The sequence below is a fragment of the Octopus bimaculoides genome, chromosome 1 (genome assembly GCF_046866305.1).
Source record: "Octopus bimaculoides isolate indiv1 chromosome 1, ASM4686630v1, whole genome shotgun sequence".
In the NCBI taxonomy this organism is placed as follows: domain Eukaryota; kingdom Metazoa; phylum Mollusca; class Cephalopoda; order Octopoda; family Octopodidae; genus Octopus; species Octopus bimaculoides.
The window spans coordinates 197,320,965-197,345,755 of NC_142928.1; the positions used below are offsets into that span (position 1 = coordinate 197,320,965).

General features: G+C 41.1%; 2 protein-coding genes across 2 annotated transcripts in view; one reads left to right on the forward strand and one right to left on the reverse strand.

Annotated features, from left to right (window-relative positions):
* Positions 1 to 7,402, reverse strand: part of LOC106874307 (phosphorylase b kinase regulatory subunit beta) — a 43,682-nt gene extending 36,280 nt beyond the window's left edge. Inside the window, exon 1 of the mRNA XM_089365434.1 lies at positions 7,138 to 7,402. Within this exon, the coding sequence (XP_089221560.1) occupies positions 7,138 to 7,261 (124 nt within the window). The 5' untranslated portion in view covers positions 7,262 to 7,402. The remainder of the gene's footprint in view (positions 1 to 7,137) is intronic.
* Positions 7,403 to 7,546: 144 nt separating this feature from the next.
* The window catches only part of LOC106874308 (T-cell immunomodulatory protein), a 37,156-nt gene continuing 19,911 nt past the window's right edge, over positions 7,547 to 24,791 (forward strand). Inside the window, exons 1-9 of the mRNA XM_089365438.1 lie at positions 7,547 to 7,823; positions 11,404 to 11,637; positions 13,150 to 13,201; positions 13,997 to 14,068; positions 15,241 to 15,359; positions 17,164 to 17,222; positions 18,813 to 18,894; positions 20,767 to 20,855; positions 24,400 to 24,551. Coding sequence (XP_089221564.1) covers positions 7,547 to 7,823; positions 11,404 to 11,637; positions 13,150 to 13,201; positions 13,997 to 14,068; positions 15,241 to 15,359; positions 17,164 to 17,222; positions 18,813 to 18,894; positions 20,767 to 20,855; positions 24,400 to 24,551 — 1,136 coding nt within the window. The remainder of the gene's footprint in view (positions 7,824 to 11,403; positions 11,638 to 13,149; positions 13,202 to 13,996; positions 14,069 to 15,240; positions 15,360 to 17,163; positions 17,223 to 18,812; positions 18,895 to 20,766; positions 20,856 to 24,399; positions 24,552 to 24,791) is intronic.

The window sequence follows — 24,791 nt, forward strand, 5'->3', positions numbered from 1 at the left end:
CAGCAAAACAACAATGGATGGGGACTGCATAAATGAGATAAATACTGGCTGTTCTTGAAGAGAGACCAGGGTGGGTAGAGGCTTAATAGCAGTAAAAGAATGTGTACAGATGGAAAGAAGAAGTCTAGTAGAGTATTTAGAGAGCAGCAGAGAAAAACTACTAAAACCAGTTAAGAGAGAACAGGTGAGAAAGCACGTGACAGGAGAAAAGAATGAAATAGAAAGAGAGCATGTCAGGCAGATCGAAGAGAAACCTGTGCAGGGACAGTTTTGGAGAGCCATTGAAGATGTAGGTGGGACAAAATTCTGGGCTTGGTTATGAAAGGGGCAATTGAAAAAAGTGAGCCTAATTGTAGCAACTCAAGATAATGCAATAAAAGCAAGCAATTTGAGAAAAAATATATGTGGAGAGGAGGTGTCAGAAAAATGTAGAGTCTGTGCAACTTGGAATGAGTCAGTGGCACACATTGTGACATATTGCCCCCAAGTAACTTGACAGAAAAAGTAGAAAGTTATTGATGATGTATGGAGCCCACCATTTGAAAGCTGATATCAACCGGCTGTACTTGAGGAGAGACCAAGGTGGAAGAGGCTTAATAGCAGTAGAAGAATGTGTACAGATGGAAAGAAGAAGTCTAGTAGAGTATTTAGAGAGCAGCAGAGAAAAACTACTAAAAACAATGAATAAAGAACAGGTGATGAAGCACATAATAAGAGAAAAGGACAAGAATGAAATACAAAAAGAGCATGTCAGACAGATTGGGCATTGGAGTTGATATCAGTGACTACACCGTCCCCTGAACTTACTGGCTTTATGTCAAAATTTGAAGCCATTATTATTATCATGGAAGACAGTGAGCTGGCAGAATCATTAGCACGCTGAGCAAAATGCTTAGTGGCATTTCATCTGTCTTTGCATTCTGAGTTCAAATTCCACCCAAGGTCGACTTTACTTTCATCCTCTCGGGGTCGATAAAGTAAATGCCAGTTGAGCACTTGGGTCGGTGTAATCGACTTAGCCCCTACCCTGAAATTACTGGCCTTCTGCCTAAATTTGAAATTACTGGCATTATTCTTATCATTATTTTCCTTATCGTTATTAATCCTTATTATTAAGACGACAAGCTGGCAGAATCGTTGGCATGCCAGGCGAAATGCTCAGCGGTATTTCATCAGCTGCAGCATTCCGAGTTCAAATTCCACCGAGGTTGATTTTACTTTCATCCTTTCGGGGTTGATTAAATAGTTAAGCACTGGGGTCGATGTAATCAACTTAATCCCCTCTCCCAAGCTGCCCTTGTGGCAAAAATTTGAAATCATTATTAATCTTATCATTCTTCTTCTTCTTCTTATCATAAATAGCTCTAGATTGAGTCAGTCCTTTTAGCTACAAGAGGGTTTGTTCCCCCTGCTAGCACTATATTGTACATAAAGGGTGCAGAGTGTTGCACCGATAACCAGCTGGTGGAGAATCTGCCTGGGGTTAAACTAGCAGTAACATGCAACAGCCACAAAGCACCCAGTACAGTCTGTGGAGTGGTTGGCATTAGGAAGGGCATCTAGCTGTAGAAACCCTGCCAAAACAGACAATGAAACTTAGTGCAGCTCCTGGCCTCACCAGTTCCTGTCAAACTGTCCAACCCATGCCAGCATGGAAAATGGACATTAAAAGATGATGATGAGAAGTGGTCTCAGGTGGAATGGCATCGCTAGGTTTAATAAGCTCCCTACTTTTACTCTACTTGAGCTAATAGTATCTCTTGGAGAGACATGAACATCACAACATCTTATGTCTCCCTTCTTGTAAAATATAGTCTTAACACTAATTAACAATCGTCAGCGTTCTATCGTGTGTCCAATAATTTATTTGGTTTTTTCTTGACCACTTCTTCCTCTCTGTCCGTGTTTATGCCTCTGATGACTAATGAGGCCGATTCTTGCATGGAAATATCTGCTGCAAGGTTCAGAAGGAACGGAGGCTTTGGTGCCGCAGCCTCCATTCTCTTTCTTCTTGTTTCTCTTCCTCTTTTCTCTGTTGTTCAGCTTCAAAATAATCTGTCATAATTAAAAATAAATAAACATGGCACAGGAGTGGCTGCGTGGTAAGTAGCTTGCTTACCAACCACATGGTTCCGGGTTCATTCCCACTACGTGGTACCTTGGGCAAGTGTCTTCTACTATAGCCTCGAGCCAACCAAAGCCTTGTGAGTGGATTTGGTAGACGGAAACTGAAAGAAGCCCGTCGTGTATATGTATATATATGTGTTTGTGTGTGTGTGTGTTTGTCCCCCCAACATCGCTTGATAACCGATGGTGGTGTGTTTACGTCCCCCGTAACTTAGCGGTTCGGCAAAAGAAACCGATAAAATAAGTACTAGGCTTACAAAGAATAAGTGTCCTAGGGTCGATTTGCTCGACTAAAGGCGGTGCTCCAGCATGGCCACAGTCAAATGACTGAAACAAGTAAAAGAGTATGAAAGAATATTTTGATCCTCTTCAGGGTAGACAGGTTCCGTGATACAGCTTGTCTTATAGGGTGACCCCTGTGTCATATTACAATGACACCACCTCAACTGTGACTCTCCCAAGGTCACACTCGACATTACTTAAGTCTCTCTATATGTAGGTAGAGTACTCGGGTACTACAGCGATACATCTGCTGTCATCCTGCCAATGTTACAACCACGAAGTGATGTAGAGGATGGGTACCTGGGTTGTAGAAAGGTACCCCCAGTTGTCACTCAGGTACTGTTACAGCTGGTACCTTCAAGTAAAGGTATTTAAGATGCCTGTGCATAGGGTGACAGATCTAGCTGCTATTTCTAGCAATTTCAGTAAATACCTTGTTAGACTGTATGTATGTATGTAATGTGTGTATGTATGTATATATAGCTTTCCAAGGTCTTTGCATTACATCTGTCTCCCTCCTCTTCCTTTCTCTCTCCCTTACCCCTTCCTACCAACATTTGACTATTTATAGAGACAGTCTCTCTCTGTCTTTCTTTCTTTCTTTCACTCTCTCTCTCTCTCTCTCTCACACACACACACACACACACACACATTAATGTAATCTATCCTTCAATTAGGTAGAACTGCGACACTTCGTATATATGCTGCCAGGAGGTAGCAAGAGTAGAAGGCAAGTTCTCTCTCCCTCCATCTATCTGTCCTATATATAACATGTAATATATAAATATATAAAAATTAACGTATATAATATACATGTATAAATAAACATATAATATACACCATACACACACGCACACATAAAACAAATACACACACACACACAAACACAGTCACTACTACTACCACCAATGTGGTTGCTTGGCCTACCTGGCAGAAATAGCAGCCAAATACATCTCACATCACACTCCACAATCTTTGAAAAGTACAACACATCCTAGACTGCTGAAAGTAGGGAGTAATGTTGTGGCTGTAATGATGCACACCTCTGTCCAGCCCATGCCAGCATGAACAATGGACATTAAAGGATGATGATGATTATATACATATACACACACACACACACACACACACACACACATATATATATATATATATGCATATATATATATATACACAGATATTTTTATCCCTTAGTCGGTTACTATAACCGCTAACTCTACCCCATCCACTATCGTTTGACAACTAATGTTGGTGTGTTTATGTCCCCGTAACTTAGCAGTTTGGTAAAAGAGACTGATAGAATAAGTACTAAGCTTACAAAAGAATAAGCGCTGGGATCGATTTCGCTAACTAAAAACACTTTAAGGTGGTGCTCCAGCATGGCCAAAGTCAAAATGACCAAAACAAAGTAAAGTGTAAAGTATCACCATCACCATATCACCTTCCTCATCATCATTGTCATCACCACCATCACCATACCACCACTATCCTCATCATTCAATGTTCCTCTTCCGTGTTGCCATGGGTTGAATAGTTTGAGAAGATTCAACGAATCAGGAAACTGTGCTGAGCCCCAATGCTGGATTCACAATGGTTCCTACTGCTGGAATGCCCTTCCAAAGGCCAACCACTTTACAGAATGTTCTGAGTAGTTTTTTTTGTGACACCAACACTAGTGAGGTTGCCAAGGCAACCAGTTCTTTGATTGAGTGAGGTTGTAGTAGAGAGGGAAGTGGATAGAAGAACAGGTAGGGGTGGGCACCATTAATCGAAAAGCTAACTCTGTTAATTGTTAATCTGTTAACCAAAAAGTTAACTGTGATAACTGTTGATCATTTAATTCTTTAAAAATATAACAGAAGTTATCGATAAACTGTTAATGTTAATTTTTATTAAAGAAAAAAAAAATTTTTTAATCAGTTTTTGCTCTAAAACCATCAAAAAACACTGTAAAATCCATTAATTAGGTTAAGTTTTATTTGCGAAATACTGTTATTTTGAATTTACAGCAAAAGAATGGTCTAAAACCAAGGGGGCAGCAGCCTGAAAAAGTTTGGGAACCACTGTACTAATATATGCATACATACATCTGTATTCTCTTATTATCCTTTTTCCAGCCACTCCCATTCATCCTTTATATAATGTAAGGTAGCCATGTATCTCCCCTATAGCAAGACTAGTATTCAAAAGGTGATAATCCCATAATGGACATGAGGTCAAATACTAAACAGTCAAAACAATAGGTGGGGCTCCACATCAGTGAGGGCAGTTGGCTGGTGTGCTGTAAAGCCACGAAGAGGAAGGCCCTGAAATGGTGCACATTCTCTCCTGATGACCCCTGAAACTTTCTGGCAACTAGTTTGTGGAGTTTTCACTTGACTGTACTTGCATTAACCAGGTGTTTCCCTGTCTCTCCCCTACAGCAAGATACATGGACCTGTTCCTTTATCATACTTTAGCCCCTCAACATCTGGCATAAAGCCATTTCCCCCTCTACCACAACCTCATTCAGTTGAGAGGTCTTATGTGCTGGTACCACAAAAAAAAAAAAAAAAAAAGCACCCAGTATATTTTGTAGAGTGGTTGGTGTTAGAAAGGGCATCTGGCCATAGAAACCCTACCAAAGCAGACATAAGAATTCAATGCAGTCTTCTGGTTTGTTGGATCCTGTCAGACTGTCCATCACATACCAGCATGGAAGTTGGATGTTCATGCTGATGACGGCGATGATGAACATCTATCTATCTACCTGTCTGCCTACCTACCTGTCTATATACCTAACTATCTAACTACCTGTCTATCTATCTATCTATCTATCTATCTACATTATTTACATTTGATGGATACTTGCCCTCATCTTGTTTGTTGTTAACACAACGTTTTGGCTGATATACCCTCCAGCCTTCTTCAGGTGTCCTAGGTTCTCATTCCTAAGGTATTTTTCGATGTTATTATCATTATTATTAGTGTTCAGTTCATTGCTTGGAATCGAACTCGGAATCTTGGGGTTAGTAGCCCGCGCTCTTAACCACCACACCATATGCCCATGGACAATAATAATAATAATAACAACAACAACATCGAAGAATTCCTTAGGAATGAGAACCCAGGTTCGAAATTTCCCCAAGACACTTGAAGAAAGCTGGAGGGTATATCAGCCGAAACGTTAACAACAAGCAAGATGAGGACAAATATCCATCAAATGTAAATAATGTACATAATTCCTCATCTCTTAAATATAGAACTGTATCTATCTATCTATCTATCTACCTACCTACCTGTCTGTCTGTCTGTCTACCTATCTATTTACCTGTCTGCTTACCTACCGTATTTTAACATGTATAAGGAACCCATTTTTGTCAAAGATTAGGTTAAAAAACATGGGAGTTTCTTATACATGGATAGTATTATAATCCCTTACAAAACCTTTTTCCCCAAATTTTAAGCCCCCCCCCTAAAATGAGGGGTTTTCCTTATACACGCTTAAAATACAGTATCCTATATTTTCTCACACTTAAATTCGAGTGCACAGACTTTTGTCTTTCCTGTTACATAAACAAGCAAACACACGTGCGCGCATGACACACACACACACACGCACATAAACACACAAGCACGTAAACACATACGCACACACACACACTTGCGCGCACGACACACACACACACACACTAACATATGCCCCACCACGACCACCCCCACCGACCATACCATTTGTGAAAATGTGAAAGGTGACAATAAACCATTTCAAAACAATAAACGTTTGTAAGAAAAGACCAAATAGAATCACCATTGTTGTGTTCTTCTTGTCAATTGTTGATTTCATTCCTGTTGGCCATCGATCCACCTATGTGGTCGCTCAGTCTGCTGGAAACAACAGTTAAATCTCCTTCATGTCATGCTGATGGACATGCTGTATGAAGGTCACTGTTGGATTGTCTTTAGTCGAAAGTCTGTTCGATCAAGGCCAACCTAAGGGGAGACGTTATGTTATTGCTCAATCTCCTAGAAATAGCAGTCAAATCGCCTTTATTAAAAAGTAAAACATTTCGGGTAATGTTGTCTTACGGATGCGTTATGTTTGAAAATAAGACGAAATGGTTATGGCTGGAACGTCTTTGAAGGGAGGTTAGCTGGATCAAGGATGATCTGGGGCTAAACAACACAAAGCATCATCATCATCATCAGCATCATCATCATCATGACGATGGAGCCTCTACGCAGTTGTTCGACCTGCTACAAATAACAGCTAAATCTGTCTCAAATCACACCTTGCTCTCTTAAAAGAAGGAAGGCCATGTTAAATAATGTTATTTGAAATATCCCGTCTAAGAGACGGGATGGTCATGATTAGAACGCCTTTGCTTATGATCAGGACTTACCTAGGGCTAAACAGCATCATCATGAACAACAACAATCCAACATTCGTGGTGTGTATAAAAGCCTATGCGTAGAATGTATGATAGTGTAGAGCATATAATAATGTAGAGTGTATATATAATAATGTAGAGTGTACATAATAATGTGCAGCAATGTGTAGAATAACAAGAAACAGCTGTGTTTAATCGAGGACATGAAAATATGAAGGTCAAGGTAACTGAACGACATTTGTGTGACACAGGTGGGAAAAGTAGGTGAATACAAAAACAACAAGATATTGAATCGCTCTATTTACACAGGCAATTGATAAAGGAGTCATGAATAGATAAGATTCAATGAAATACTTACGTCTAAAATAATAAGTATCCAGTTTTTTAACGGTTGCTTCATAATTTTCTCTCTTAATCTCCGCCATTGTGATATCCCTCGGTGTCAGACGATCGTCGCAATTTTCCATTTTATAAAGACTCATCTTGATATTACGTGTTTTAAGTATCAAATTTACAAAAATAAAATAATTAGTTATTTTTAAAACCGAAAATATAAATTTCGATGATATTTTAATGGTTTTTATATTAAGTGAGTTTCGTATTTTTTTAAGACGTCGTCATACGTTTGTGTTTACGGCAGTCACTTCTTGTTTGGTCGGGACAGGTGTAACAAGTTAAGGCTGTTGCTATAATATTTAGAATCGAATATTGATATATATAGGTAGTGATATAGAGAAATATTTCCTTGTGTTGTAGATTGTTAGGAAATGAATATGTATTCAGAAGCCAGAATGAAAAGACGGCGGCCGTGCGTGGAGTTAAAAACGACGACCAGACACAACAATGTCAGGAAACAGCTGTACGTCTTCCTCTTGGCCGTTCTTGTCTTCTTCTTTCATATCAACTTGGTTTCTTGTGAATTGACAGAGTTTTCAGATATTAGCAGTGCCATTCTAGTGAACAGCAACGACAGGGGTGTTGTGTCTGCCTTCGGTGACTTTAATGCTGATAAACATACAGACATATTTCTTTTGACGGACGGAGGTAAGTCCAGAACTTCTTCTTCTCATATCATTTTGTCTTGAATCTCTCTCTTTTAGAAATGTTATTTCGTCTACTTACAATATTTTAATGTCACTTTCTCAGTGTCTCTTGAGTTTCAGTTCTGCTCTAATAAGTGCATCGAATTAAATAACTTGAAACTTTTACAAGTTTGACTTCCGCCAAACCTTTATTGTTCAGAGGCAGGTGACTTGTGTGACGAGGCAATAAACTCACCCCCCTCTCTTTTCCCAATACAAATAATTCCCACAAATCATGCACTACTGCCCTAAAAAAAAATGGATGTCACATCGAACAATATACTCCTAGATATACAAAAAAGACGGGACGACCACGCCTGGAACGCCATTGCTGTGGTTTTAGTACAACAAAGGGACGTGTCTAAGCATGTGAACGAGCGTCGTAATACAAAGTTGCCCGATAAGAAAATGGTTAAATGTTAGTTGTGGGTGTGTCTCAGAACTAAAGTATGTTAAACTTGACTTCAGTTGCCAGTAATTAAACCAAATCTAAGCACACATTCGAATATGCATATACACACACAAACACACACACGTTCAGTAATGTCGAATAGAAAGACCTTTCATCTCATTTATATTGGGGTGTTGTGATTTAATGATATACACTATATGTAGATGTGGAGTGTATAAAATAGACAATGTATTGACGACGCGTGTGTAGATGTAAGCTGTATATGATAAACACAATGTATAGATGTGGAGTGGATATATATGGACAGTGTGTAGATGTAGGTTACAATAACATGGTCTGTAGAAGTGGTCTGTATAAACAACGTGTGGATGTGGAGAGAAATGAGACAGATTTGATGGGTAGATGTGGTGTGTATAAGTCAGTGAGTAATGTTGGTTTCACATTTTGGCACAAGGCTCGCAGTTTCAGGGGAGGTGGTCACTCGATTACATCGACCCCCATTGTTCAGCTGGTACATATTTTGTTAACCCTGGATGGACGAAAAGCAAAGTCGACCTCGATGAAATTTGAACCCACAACGTAAAGATGGATTAAATGCCTCTAAGAATTTAGTTCGGTGTGTTTATGATTCTGCCAAGTCACCGCTTTGAGAGTGATTAATATTGATGTGTGTGTGTGTATATATATATATGTGTGTGTGTGTGTGTGTGTGTGTGTGAGAGAGAGAGAGAGACTGTGTGTTGATGTATTAGATTTTTTTATGCTGGCTTTGTTTCATGAAATAAAATTCCTGCTAACAGATTTCTGATACTAATGTTGTTGGTGGTTCTGTAGCATATTAGTGGCAGTATAACCATACTACTGGTCATATAATAGTGGTACCCTGCTGTATTACTGGTACTGTGACATACATTCAGTGCTCAGCTACATTAGAGAGCTTGTTGGATAAAGTTAAACAAGCAGGCTTAAAAGTCAAGTAAAGAAAGTACAGTAATGAAGGCTTCAAGTAAGTATTTACACAGTACAGAGAATAAAACACAAAACAGGCATAAAATTGAACATTAAAAGAGTCATAAAGAGGTAAGGGTGGATGGGCATATCAAGAGTAGCGTTGGCAAGTTTCGGGAAGCATGGCGTTTTCAAAGGATGCAACGTCCTGACATTTAACAGTCAATTCAGGGACTTTGTTCCCTGCTTCAACAATTCTGAGCATGAAAAGAATGTTTCTGAAATTCGTGGGTGCTGTGCTGTTTTTCATTTTATAAGCATGTCCGTGGGTGGTAGAGGCATTGAATTAAAGAGAAAAATGGTGGCTGTGGTTGTTGGCAAGGTAATTTTGTGGACTTGTATCAGTGTCCAGACAAGCAAGATATGGTGAGCAGCTGACAGGGTATTCATCTGGCTGTACGTCTCTGGATAGGTTCCAGTAGATCAATATTCTATACAATCTGGGGGTTCCAAACTAGATATGCCAACTTTAAGTGCAAATGTACCTTAGCCATGTATAACTTCAAACAGATAAATAGATAGCGGGTGAGCATCTGACAAGGGTCTTACTGAGTGATGATTCTAAGACAGGTTTGATCTTTCTGATGATTTTAGAAATGCAGGTTGTCCAACACAGATCATTGTCGGCAATAATGCCTTGCTTACATTCACCACTAGACTTCGGAAAAAGGAAATCATGTGATTTCAAACCCTGTGATAAATACTTACTTCTCATCAGTGAGTATTACTGCCGAGGGCTAAAGATACTTGTGTCACCATCTGTGTATCGACTTTTTGAATGCAGTGTGTAGAAGTGATAGCTCTGGCTTTCGAATAATTTTCACTCTTATTTCTAGCAATGCTGTGTACTACCTTGTATCCTTGATTATAAATTAATATATATATATGCTGTGCTTGAGAAGACCTGGCAAGCCAAGTGAGACTGTAACTGTGGCCTGTGCTAGTGCAGCATGACTGGCCCATTTAAGAGTACCCTTCAATCATTGGGCAATTAACTGTGCTTGAGAAGACCTGTTGAGTCAAGTGAAGTAATTGTTGTGGCCTATGACTGTACCATCTGATTGGATCCTGTGCTGGTGGCACGTAAAAAGCACCATTCGAGCATGGTTGATGTCAGTGCCGGTTGACTGGTCCTGTGCTGGTGGAACGTAAAAGCACCCACTACACTCTTGGGGTGGGTGGCTTTAGGGAGGGCATCCAGCTGTAGAAACCTTGCCAGATCAGATTGGAGCCTGGTGCAGCCTCCTGGTTCTCCAGTCCTCAGTCAAACCATCCAACCCATGCCAGCATGGAAAGCGGACGTTAAACGACGACGATGATGATAATTGATGATATATGTGTATGCGTGTGTGTATTTTTGTGTCTGTGACTTTTGCTGCTTGACAACTGGTGTTGGTTTGTTTATGTTCCTATCACCTAGCAGTTCTGCAAAGGATATTGATAGAATAAATACCAGACTTGAAAGACATAAGTACTGAGGTTGATTTGTTTGACTGAAACTCTTCAACGTAGTGCTCCAGCATGGTCGCTGTCCAGTAACTAAAACGAGTAAAAGATAAAATATTTCAGTATGTAGTAATTTTTTTTAGCCCTAGGGCAATCCTGGGCAATCCAGTAACTCTATGATCAAAACTGTTTCAACTGTGACCATCTAGCCTTTTTTTTTTTTTGGTTCCAAGACATTCTTTACCTCAGACGACATTCTCAATTGTATCTTTTTGTTTTTCTTTTAAGACAGTAAAATGTGATTTTAGGTAGAATTTGTCTGATCTTTCAGCAGGTTGAGCATCAGTTCATAGAGGTTCTCTTGTTAGCTTGGCAATGACTTAGCAGACCTGTTGTTGTGTTGAAGAGTAACACAGGGGTGTGTGTTGGTGCAATGTGGGGGATGCCTTCATAAGTGATAACTCAAGTGCACTAAGTTTGAAAGAACTAGTTATTGTTTCAGGCTGAAACAGGCTGTTGACAGTACAACACAAAGCTTGAGTGTAGAAACAACATTAATTTTGTATCTATTAGATAACAGACAACAAGGTAACGAGTTCAAATCTGGCTATAGCTACTGTGTCACTCTGATTGGTAATTTGTTTTAATTAAAGAGTTGGTTTCTTTTCATTCACAGGGAAAGAAGTTAAATTACTTTTGGCCGATAAATCTGAAGAACCTTACACATCCCAAATTCTGATTGAAGCCAACGCTAGTAATCTGACGGACACTATCATAACTAGTATTGTACCAGCAGACTTTGATGGTGATGTCCACATGGATGTGCTGCTGTGCCGCCAAAAGGAGAACGATCGTTCAGGAAACATTTTCATTGAGATTTACTGGGGTAATGGCTACACTGTGAACCAAGGTAATTATTGATGTTGTGTACATCCTTTAAATTTAATGAGTTCTTGTTGGTCTGTTCATTTCATTGACCATTGGACAGTCGTTATGTTTGATTCATCTCTTTATTTCATTCGGTTGTGTCTGTACAAACTTTTATCTACACTCATAACATGACATTGATCTACTGCCGCCACCATCCTCTACCATCACACATCTCTATCTCCTACCTCTACTCTAGCTTCCATCCACCACCACCACCATCTACCCTAGCTACTTTGGTTGGCCAGGGGCTGACGTAAAGGACACTTGCCCAAGGTGCTGTGCAGTGGGACTGAACCTGAGACTACATCATCAAGAGGCAAGCTTCATAGCCATGTATCCACACCACTTTCCAACATGAGCACAAGGCCTGCAGCTTTGAAGAGAGGGGCTGGAGTCAATTACATTGGCTCTAGCACTTGGCTGGTACTTTATTTCATCGAGCCCAGAAGAATGAAAGAGCAAGTTGGCTTCTGTGAGATTTGAACTCAAATCATAAAAAGGCTAAAGAAATGCTGCTAAGCATTTCATGTGATATGCTAATGATTCAGCCTGCTCAAGGCCTTAATGACAATACCAGTAATTATTTGCCTAACTTATCTGCTCTGAGACCATCTTCATGAGAGAGAGAGAGAGGTTTTAATATGTTCTAAGTTGTCGTTGAGCACCTCTGAATGTCCTGCATGCAATCTCTTCAGGTACCATGTCCAGAGTGCAGGACATAAGTCAGTCATGTCCTGCCATACTGTTCTTTGTTTTCTTTGTAACAGTTCTAGTTCCTGATGTTTAATACCTCTTCCTTCCAACCATTTCTTCAAGCTTGACATCCATATTTATTTCTTTAGTGCCCATAAGGGGCTAAACATAGAGGAGACAAACAAGGACAGGCAAAGGGATTAAGTCGATTACATTGACCCCAGTTCATAACTGGTACTCAATTTATCGACCCTGAAAGGATGAAAGGCAAAGTCGACCTTGGCAGAATTTGAACTCGGGATGTAACAGCAGAAGAAATACCGCTAAGCATTTTGCCTGGCATGCTAACACTTCTGCCAACTCACCGCCGCCTTCACATCCATATTGTCCTTCTCTGCCCACTGCTCCTTTTCCGTTCAATCTTTCTGGTCATTTCCGGGCCCTCTTTCTTCATCACATGACTAACAGATCTCAGTTGCTTGGCCCTTATCTCATGAAGCAGTTCCCGGTTTACCATAACCCAGGTCATCCCTTCTTCATTAGATGCTCCATCAGTCCATGCTCTCCTCAATATCTTCTTTAAGAACCACATTTCACAGTTCTCCAAAGAACCTCATTTGGAAGATGATGGCATAAAAGAGGCTTGTCTATCCTGCATCAAATATAACAGTAAACCTGGACACAGGACATGTCTTTTTTTTTTTCTCTTTTTTTTTTGACAATCCTCTTTTTTATTAGAGATTTTCTTTTATACAAAATGATTCACCAAAAGACAAACAAATCTTTTCCTTTATTTCAGCTAACCCGTATGTGCTGGCAGAAACACTGAAGGACCAGCCTCTTGTGATGGAGTAAGTATTTATATTGTTTTAGGTGGTGCAGCGTGGGTGGGTGGGGTGTAGTTGTTTGAATTGTTCAAATTACACCACTGGTACTTTTATCAGCTGCCTGGGATTTGAACTCTGTGTCATCATCATCATCATCATGACTTACTGTCCAGTGCTGGCTGACTGGTCCTATGCACCATTCGAGCATGATCATTGCCAGTGTCGTCTAACTGGCTCCTGTGCTGGTGGCATGTAAAAAGCATCATTCGAGTGTGATTGTTGCTAGTGCCGCCTGACTGACTCCCATGCCAGTGGCACGTAAAAAGCACCATTCGAGTGTGGTTGATGCTAGTGCTGCCTGACTGGCTGTATGGTCTAGAAGTTTGCTTAGCAGTCCTGGGGTCCCAGGTTCAATCTCATTGCATGCCATCTTGGACAAATGTCATTTTGTTTCACAGTTTCAGGTCGACCCATTACGTTCAGAGGAAACTGGGAAGAAGCCCATCTAATTGGATTGTACCTGTATTTCAAAAGGCATACCTTGTCACACACCATGTCCTGTCAATTCTGCCTGAGAATTACATTAAAGGTACAGGTGCCTATACCCTTACCTGTTCAGGGGTAAATAATTCACTTGCTCAAACAACTGCATCATCATCATATGTTGGATATCCACCAAATCAGAGCCATATTGTACCATCATGTCTTGGACAGTTCTAGCAGACTTTCAGCTCTATCATCCCATCGATATTTTCCTTTAATTCTATCTTTGGACTTTAATAATACTTTGTCATTTTCCAATTCTCTCTTCCCTTTCAGTGCCAATGCTGACATGGTTTCAGATTTATTTGGTGAAAATTCTGATGGGAAAAGGAAATTTTGGTTTGGAAGGTATTTGTTACTCTTTTTTTCTCTCCTTCATCCTTTGTCACTCCTTTTTGAATGGATTTCTTCCAAAACATACTGAAGATGGGGGTAGTGGGGGTGGGGTGAGAGTTTGTATTTGTGGAAATATGTTGTCATTCCTTCTATCTTGTGAAATCCCCCACACAGCACCATCCATATGACAACCTGTTACACCCATGTAGTAAAGATTGTTTGCCAACATAGCATGGCACTCCTGGTTTAGGATGAATGTTGCTGTAATTTTGCCCCAGGAGACATCGTCTCCAGCTGGCTGTACCACACGATCTGTATCCTTATTCTCTTGTTCGAAAATATAAGGACTCAGATCGTGTCGTATAGCCAGTTGGAGACGATGTCTCCTGGGGCAACATTTGTCAGCAACATTTGTCCTAAAGCAGGACTGCCATGTTATGTTGGCAAACAATCTTTATTCCAAAGTACTGTTGCTGAATATCTCTCGTGAAATTTAAAAATGGTAATTTTCTGTGACACCCACTTCTACATACTGAGTTTAAGAATCTGTGAGAACCTCTGATGGAGACTCAACATATCTTAGCGAAGACGCCTTTTATAACGCAACATACCTTGGTGAAGGTATGTCAGGTTATGTAGACTCAACATACCCGAGTGAAGACCACATCATTGAAGACGAGACTCACATCCGAGTCTTGTCTGCAGTGCCAGAAACTATTTCTTTGAGAAGCCCCTTAAAAATCATCATTTAACATCCATACAGTTCTATATTTAAGAGATGACGAATTATGTACATTATTTACAACTAAAAGACATTGAGGTAGGGATTACATTCCAACCTCATTAAACCCTCATCAGCAACGACTACTCAAACAGCCCTATGGTTTGGAGGGTTATTGCCTGAGTGGTTATTGTCAAGAAATGGTAGATGTAGCAACGCACTGCCACAGCACACGTCTCAATACTACTACTACTACTAAAATGGAACATTGTCATAATAATTCTTACATCTCTTCTGTAACAACCAAATTGGGTGGTGATCTGGTAGAATTGTTGGAGGACAAAACAGCCTTACTGCATTTGTGTCCTTAAATTTGGGGTCAGCAGTCAACCTTCCGGTTGACAGTTGATCTGTGTAGTGCTTGTTTTTACGATCTGTATCTTTTTTCTTTTATACTGTGCAGCTCTCAAAGAATCATGAAGATGGTAGATTTCCCCAAGAACAACACCCAGACCACTTTTGATCCATTGAAAAAACCACAGTCCAGTGCTTTTGTGGACCTCAATTATGATTTCTGTGCTGGTATGTAATTACTGTTGTTAACCCCTTGTCTGCCATGGGCCCCATTTGGGGACCTGCTAAGAACAGTCTCACTGCCAGTTGCTTGCTGTATTTAAAGGGAATTGCTTATGGACATTGTTGCATTTGCAGAGGGATGTTTAACAATATTTAGTAATCAAAGTTTGTCATTATTAGCTCTGGCTAATCTTGGAGGACATTTTATGTCATAAATCGCAATTTTTGAACTACAAAAATATTAACGGTTTTGAAAACGTTTTTGTTTATTTTTGCATTTCCCATTTATATCATTCATTGATATTTCATACACATTCACATTTGATATTATAGTTTCAAAAAAACTAAAATGTTTATTATTGCAATTGAATAGGAAAGGATAAATATGCTTTTTTTTTCAGCGATCCCCATTTGGGACTTTTCGAAAAATTTATCATAATTTCCAAAATAATTCACAAATGAAGAAAATTTAAATACTATATATTATTTTAACTCCCAAGACACCTGGCAAAGCCCCAAAATATGAATTAACATAATTTGGCAGTTAATGGGTTAATTAGCACTGTTAATTAGTATTGCTAGAGATAATGTGTTTAGTTGTCATAAGAAAATAGATGGTATGGATTAGTTAGGGATTTCATAGAGGAGGGAAAGCTGGTAGGGACTTTGTGGAACGTGAAATGGACAGGGTGGGGGTGGTGTAATGATATGGGGTAGGGGTTAGGTGACATGTACAAGTTCCTTCATTACTGGTGAAAGTATGGATGGTATGGTTGCTGAAGTTGCTAGTGGTATGGTTGTTGTAATTACTTCCACTCAATGTAACACTGAGGGTTAGCCTCAGGTCAGCCTCGATCCATTGCTGGTCAGTTTTGCAAAACAGGGAGCTAGGATGGACAGTGGCTGACAATTGGTTGCTTTTGCAGAATGAGGTGGAAGGATGGGTTTGAAAAAAATAAATAAAACTCTCCAAATGAAATAGTTGTGACCCAAGTTAATGGGATTTTTTCAATGTGGGTGACTAGCTCCTATCCAGTGGGAAACCTTTTTCTCATCTGCTTAACACCAGGAAACTCCTCAGTTCCCCTCATGGGGCTCAAGAAGGATTTACTTCACATTTTTATGACTTTCTTGTGTTTGACTTTGATAGCAGTGATTATAAAGTTGATGTTTTATATTACCCTGATGACTCAGACCTATAACCAAGGTGTTCCAACTATGACCATCATGATAATTTAATGTCTGTTGTCCATGCTGGCATGGGTTGGATGGTTTGACCAGGATTGGCAAGCCGGAAGGCTGCACCAGACTCCAGTCTAATTTGGCATGACTTTTATGGTTGGATGCCCTTCCTAACGCCAACCACTCCAAGAGTGCAATGGTTGCTTTTATGTGCCACTGGCATGGGTGTCATTTGTGTGACACCAGTATCTGTGGTTTTACGTGGCAGTAAAGCCGATATCTGCAGTTTTAGTTGGCTTGATGGGTCTTCTTAAGCACAGCATAATGCCAAATGGACTCAGTCATTGCCTCTGTGAGGCCCAATGCTCGAAGCCTGGCACAATGCCAAATGGTCCCGGTCCTTGCTTCTGTGAGGCCCAACACACCATCCAGTCTTCTAATGATATTAATGTATTTAGGATTACTTTATCAAATGTGACCGTGCTTCTTTAAAATGGCAGGTATAATTTGAAGGATACTTGGCTGCTATTTCTATCTGGTGGAGCTGTTATGAAAATGTGTAGAAAAGTGTGTTGATAAACTGTGCCTTGAGGTATTCATCTGTTTTTATGTCTTCTTTTCTTTGTAGATCTTTGTGTTGTGTCTGTGAAGAATGGTAAAACCCAGTTAGAATACTGGTACTACTTGGTAAGCATCAACACTTTCTTTTTGTTGGTGTTTTCTTATTTCAGTTTTGGTAAACATGCAGTATGAGCTCATTCATCATCATCATCATCGTTAAACGGGTGTTTTACGCAATACTGGCATTGACCATAACTACGCTCTCACTTGGCTTGATGTCACTGCCTCCATGAAGCCCAATGCTCGAACAGTGCTTTTTGTGTGTCACTGGCATGGGTGCCAATCAGATGGCACTGGCATCTCTGATGTATGAGTACTGTCATTCATTTCCAATATTCTACAAAGACATGTCTGGCTATCTGAAAATATTACCTTGCTTGGAAACAGGTGAAGGGTTGGTGGCTGGAAGTGCATCCAGCCCTAGAGAATCTCCTTCGACAAATTCCATCCAATCCGTGCAGGCATGGAAATGTGAATGTTAAACAACGACGATGATGATGATGATGAAAGTACAGCATGGAAGTAGAAAGAGCTCTTGGCCAAACACAGCTTCTGAGAAGTATGATGCATATGTCAAGAAAGAGGAAGAAATAAAGACTTAAAGTGTGGAAGACAACTAATGCAGAAGACCAGATCTATGGATGGGTCAAGGTTCCAGTCAGGTGGTCAAGTGATGCAATGGTGGAATGGTGTGTTTAATGGAGTTGCAGAAGCTAAGAGTTGCGTCTGGGTAAAGAATGGTTGCAAGGAATGAATAAGGGATGCTTGATGTTAAGTATATTTAGCAAGGAGAGATGCATAACCTCTGATTATCCCTCACAGCTCAGAATCTTCATTAATCATCATCATTTAATGTTTGTTTTCCATGCTGGCTTGGGTTGGATGGTTGGACAGGAGCTGGCCAGCCAGGGGACTGTCAAGCTCCTGGGTCTGTTTTAGTTTAGTTTCTACGACTGGATGTCCTTCCTATCACCAACCGCTTCACAGCATGTATTTTGCATGGCATTGTCACTGTGGCAGCAGGGAGCAATATTAAGGGACAAACAGACCTATGATTATAGGCCGGTCTGGCTCTGATATGATGTTCTCTGCAGTACATTAACCAATGTATTCTTCAAATTTTAACTACCTCAAATCACATTCTACCATAGAAGGATACAATGAGATTCATAGTGTTAAAGTCAGTACTAATCAATCAGATAAATGATCAGTGACAGTCCAGCTGTGACCATCCTGTATTTTTTGTCTATCCCAACTCAACCCATTTCTCATCTCTACCCCCATCTCCAACCACCTGTCACTCTCCTCTCACATTCCTACAACCTTATCTACCCACTCTTCCTGATCCCCAGTATCTGTTCCCTTTTCCGCTCACTGGGTACCTTGAAAGTTTGCTCTGACACCTCACCACCACCATCTTTCCTTCCAGCGAATCCCACCCACCATCATATAATGCAGTGTAGCCATCTACCTCCCCTATAGCAAGACAACCTCTTCCTGTTCCTCTATCATACTTTAACCTTTCAACACCTAACACAAAGCCACCTCCCTCTTTGCTACAGCCCCACTCAGATAAGGGGTCTTGTGGAGGTGTTTATGTCTGCCCACCAAACTAAGTACCTTATAACTTGTGTTACTCTCTCTCTCTCTTTCCAGAATGATGGCTTTCAGTTGAACAAAACATTAGATGTTCCTGATGCTGTGAAAGTGTCTGGCCAGGCAACATTTGTCAACGTTGGTAAGTTGGATTTTACTGGAGCTCATGTAATTGTACTGTTGTTGCACTGTTGCTCAATGGTGTGTGTTTATGTGTGAAAGAAATGAAGCTAGTGTGCTTCGCTGGATGCGTAGTGTCAGCGTGCACACACGACAGAGTGTAAGCGCCCCGAGAGAAGGGTTGGACGTAAGAAGCAGCAGATGCGGAGTGCAAGGGAGACAACTCCGCTGGTATAGTCGTGTTACGTATGAATGAGGACAGCCGTGTGAAGAAGTGTCATACCCTAATAGTGGAGGGAATCTGTGGAAGAGGTAGACCCAGGAAGACCTGGGATGAGGTGGTGAAGCACGACCTCCAAACGTTGGGCCTCAGTGAGGCAATGGCAAGCGACCGAGACCATTGGAGATATGCTGTGCTTGAGAAGACCTGGCAAGCCGGGTGAGATCGTAGCTATGGCTTATGCCAGTGCAGCATAACTGGGCCGTTTAGAAGTACCCTTCAATTGTTAGGCAATATACTGTGCTTGGGTCATGTAAAATTGTAGCCATGGCTGATGCCAGTGCCACCTGACTGGAACCTGTGCCAGTGACATGTAAAAAGCATCAATCGAGTGTGGCTGATGTCAGTACCAGTGGCACATAAAAAGCTGCATTCAAGCGTGGTAGATGCCAGTGCCGCCTGACTGGCCCCCATGCCAGTGGCACGTAAAAAGCGCCCACTATACTCTCAGAGTGGTTGGCGTTAGGAAGGGCATCCAGCTGTAGAAACTTTGCAAGATTAGATTGGAGCCTGGTGTAGCCTTCTGGCTTGCCAGTCCCCAGTCAAACCGCCCAACCCATACCAGCATGGAAAGCGGACGTTAAACGATGATGATGATATATACATATATAAAGCAAGTGAAATCGAAACTGAACCAAATTCGATGACTGGCACCTATACCCGTGGAGTGCTAACAGCATGATCTGAGCGGGATCATTGCCAGAGCAGCTGTCTGGCTTCTGTGCCGGTGGCACGTAAAACGCACCATTTGAGCTGCTGGGTGCCCTTCCTAATGCCAACCACTTTACAGAATGTGCCGGGTGTCTTTTTCTTTTTTGTGCTGTCCATACTAGTGAGGCCATCATGCAGTTTGCAAGAATACAAAACCTTGATGACGAAAGATTATGCAAGGAGATGTGGAGTAATTAAAAAAGGATAAAAGCATGAGAAAAGGGGCCAGAGTGGGATAGGTGTGTTGCTGCTGAGGAGCTACATGAATACATTTTAGAAGAGAGGGTAGGAGTAACTGGGGTGGAGGTAGAAAGTGATAAAAAAATATAATGGCAATGATGTGTTAGGGTGGACGTTCAAGGTATGAGGTGGGTAGGGATGAGTGTGAGAGGGGGGAGTAGGAGATGACTGACTGTGCTGAGCAACAGAATAGTAATCTTTTGTACACTAGGCACAAGGCTTGAAATTTTGGGGGAGGGAGCCAGTCAATTAGATCGACCCCAGTACGCAACTGGTACTTAATTTATCGACCCCGAAAGGATGAAAAGTAAAGTTGACCTCGGCGGAATTTGAACTCAGAACATAAAGACAGATGAAATACTGCCAAGCATTTTGCCTTGCCTGCTAACGAATGAGAGAGAGAGAGGGAGAGAGAGATGATGTTGGTCAGGTTGTAGGAGTGCGTGGGGAGGAGAGAAGCAGGTGTAAGCCATGAGGAAGGGTGAGAGATGGATGGTGATAAGGGAGGAGGTAATTTTTCGGGGCAGCAGTGGGGAGGAAGGAGTGACCAGTGAAAACGTGGGTGGAGAGAACCATATGAATGGATGAAATGGTTCTGGGTTGTAATAAAATTGGTAAATCACTGCTGCCATTTCATATTCCTTTCCTGACTCTTCTCTTCAGATGGTGATGACGAGATGGACTTGTTGCTGCCATTTTGCGAAGACACCGAGTGTCATAACAGTGGTATTTACGTCTATTCTGAGGAACAGGTAATGATTTTTTTCACCACTTGGCAGTCTCTCAGCTTTTTAGGATGTGTTTCTGTTGATGATGATGATGATGATGAAGAACATTGCCAGCATCACTGTTTTACATCTTTTTTTTTGTCTCCTACTGGTATCTTTCATCATCATCATCGTTTTAACGTCTTTTCCATGCTGGCATGGGTTGGACGATTTGACTGGGGACTGGCGAAGCGGATGGCTGCACCAGGCTCCAATCTGATCTGGCAGAGTTTCTACAGCTGGATGCCCTTCCTTATGTCAACCACTCCGAGAGTGTAGTGAGATCTTTATCATCATCATCCTTTAATGTCCATTGTCCATGCGTGCATGGGTTGGATGGTTTGACCAGGGCTGGTAAGCTGGAAGACTGCACCGCACTCCAGTCTGATTTGGCTTAGTTCTCTACGGCTGGATGCCCTTTCTAATGCCAACCACTCTGAGAGTGTAATAGGTGCTTTTATGTGCCACTGGCACAGGTGCCAATTTGTGTGACACCGGTATCTGCCATGATTGCAATTTTGCTCAGCTTGATGGGTCTTCTTCTCAAGTACGACATAATGCCAAAGGTCTTGGTCATTGCCTCTGTGAAGCCCAGCTCTCGAAAGGAGCTCAGCCACTTTGCCTCCATGAGACCCAATGCTCAAAGGGTGCTTTTTTTTGTGCCACCGTGACACTAGCACCAGCCACGACTACAATTTCACTTGTCTTGATGGGTCTTCTTCTCAAGCCCAGCATATCGCCAGAGGTCTTGGTCACTAAGTCATTGCCTGTGAGAGGCCCAAGTCTCATGACATGTTGTTGCTGTATGTTGTGGTTCTTAGTGATCTGACACACATACACATGCAGCTGTGAAGGGATACAGCTTGCAATTTTGAGGGGTGGGGAAGTTGCTTACATTGACCCCAGTGATCAATTGATATTTATTTCATCGACCCCCAAAAGGATGAAAGGAAAAGTCAACCCCGGCGGCATTTGAACTCAGAGCATAAAGATAGACAAAATGGTGCTAAGCATTTTGTCTATTCAGTGCCTTTTGATAATAATGATGATAATCCTTTCTAGAATAGGCACAAGGCCCGAAATATTCAGGGAAAGTGATAGCTGATTGCATTGACCCCAGTACATAACTGGTACTTGATTTATTGACCCTAAAAGGATGAAAGGCAAAGTCAACCCCAGTGGAATTTGAACTCGGAACATGCAGACAGACAAAGTATTTCGCTCGGTGTGTTACCGGTTCTGCCAGCTTGCGGCCTTCATAATAATAATAATAATAATAATAATAATAATAATAATAATCCCTTCTGCTATAGGTACAAGGCCTGTTATTTTGGGAGATGGAGGCCAGTCAATTAGATTGACTCCAGTACACAGCTGGTACTTAATTTATTGACTCCGAAAGGATGAAAGCCAAAGTCAACCTAGGCAGAATTTGAACTCGGAACGTAGCAGCAGATGAAATACTGCTAAGCATTTCACCCAGCATGCTAACGATTCTGCCAGCTCACCACCTGAATAATGATAATAATAATAATAATAATCCTATTGTGCTATAGGCACAACTCTTTTTCATCCTCTGGTTTTACTTTGCTCGACACCCACTCAAAGCCTGAAATTTTAGGAGGGAGAGAGCAAGTCAATTTCATTGTTCACCAGTGCATAACTGGTACTTATTTCATCAACTCCAAAAGGCTAAAAGACAAAAATCATCCTTGGCAGAATTTGAACACAGAACATAAAGGAGGACAAAATGCCAGTAAGCATTTTGCCTGACATCTTAATGATTCTACCAGCTGGCTTGCTTTGATAATAATAATAATAATAATAATAATAATAATATTTTCTACTCTAGGCACAAGGCCTGAAATTTTTGGGAAGGTGGGGGGGGGGGCACTTGGTTAGATTGACCTCAGTACACAACTGGTACTTAATTTATTGACCTCAAAAGGATGAAAGGCAAAGTCGACCTTGGCAGAACTTGAACTCAGAATGTAAAGACTGTTGAAATGCCACAATGCATTTTGCCTGACGTACTAACGGTTCAGCCAGCTCACTGCCTTCACAATAATAATGATGATAATTTCAAATTTTGGCACAAGGCCAGCAATTCTGGAGAGAGGAATGAGGGTTAGTTGATTATATTAACTCTGGTACTTGACTGGTATTTCATTTTAACAACTCTAAAATGACGAAAGGCAAAGTTGGCTGCTTTGGGATTTGGACCCAGGATGCAAAGGGCCAGAAAAAATGCCATTTAAGCATTTTGTGTGCTGCTTTAATGATTCTGCTGGGTCACTGCCTTAATAACAACGATAATAAGGATTTCTAATTGAGGCCCAAAGCCAGCAGTTTTGCCAGAAGCTAGTCGATACCATTGGACCCCAGTAGTCCTTTTAATTTTATTTTATAAATCTTGGAGGGATGAAAGACAAATTTGACCTCAGCAAGATTTGAACACTGCCATAAACACTGCCAGGTGTTTTTTCCTGGCCCTCGAACGATTCAACCAGGCATGGCTGTGTGGTAAGTAGTTTGTTCTCCAACCACGCCGCCGCCTGCCAACTCATGGACATACTGAAGCAGGTTGTCCGAACACAGCGTATGGAGATCGACTGACCGGAGACATTGGATGTCTCCTTGAAGACTTTGCTCAATTAACGCAAGACTGGAATGGCGTCTGTTAAAGCTTGACCGGATGAAGGTTCTAATTCCAAGATGCACTTCTATTTTTTTTTTTTGTTAGTAGAAGGGAAATAACATTTTCGTTTGGTAGTCTCCCTTTGTAAAAATGTTTGAGTTGTCTCCCTTCAAAGATCTATCAACCATGCGATCAATGCAAGCAGACAGGCAATACACAACCCATTTGCCTGTCGGATTCTGTGGAACCAGCCAACCCATGCAATAAATGCAGATAACGTTACTATTTAAATTCTTTTTTGTTTTGCAAAGTACTTGGTGACCCTGTGAGTGCAGGTGTCACTTAAAAAACATCCAGTCCACATTGTAAAGTGGTTGGCGTTAGGAAGGGAATACAGCTGTAAAAACCCTGTCAAAACTGACCCCGCCTGTGCTTGTGCCATGTAATAAGCACTCGGTCTACTCTGCTGGGGTTGTTGGTGTTAGGAAGGGCATCCAGCTGTAAAAATCCTGCCAAAACAAACACAGAAGTCTGGTGCAGGCTTCTTTCTGCCTGGCCGGCTCCTGTTAAACTGTTCCACCCATGCCAGCATGGAAGGCGGACTTTAAACGATGATGATGATTTTGATAAAATCGGTGGAGCAATGAATGAAATATGTTGTGTTATTACATCCCTTGTTTGACTTCATTCTGTAGAGGTTGATTTTTATCATATTTCTGGTGTTGAATCAAGTGTGTACCAGTCATATACTGAGGTTCATTAAATCAACACCTCCTCCCCATCCTTATGTGTAGCCTGTGTTAGAAATCATTAATTAAATGATGTACAATTAGTAATATTATGATAAATTGTTTAATATTTGCCTAATTTTTTTTTCTATCTTTGGTACAGTGGCACAATCTGTCTGTTGACTTTGCTCAGGCACAATGGAGGTTTGTTCTTCCTGAAAATGCTGACAAACTTGTCAAACCTCCAATTACTCTGCGTGCTGGTGATTACAACCTTGATGGATATCCAGATTTATTAACTGTCCTCATAAACCAGTAAGTAACAGATTCCTTCAATGGATTTCTTAGCAAAAGCATGGGGCATTGTAAAGATTGGGGGGTGGGTGGATGTTTTATGTGGCTCTCATTTGCAAGATGTTACAGGCGTGTGTGAGTGAGTGGCCTTCAGGCTATCAGAGGTCATATGCTTGAGTAAATTGACTGTAACCTGATGGATGTTACACTTCATGGGTGTAACAAGTGAATGAGGTGTTGTTGTTTTAGTGGCACTGGCAG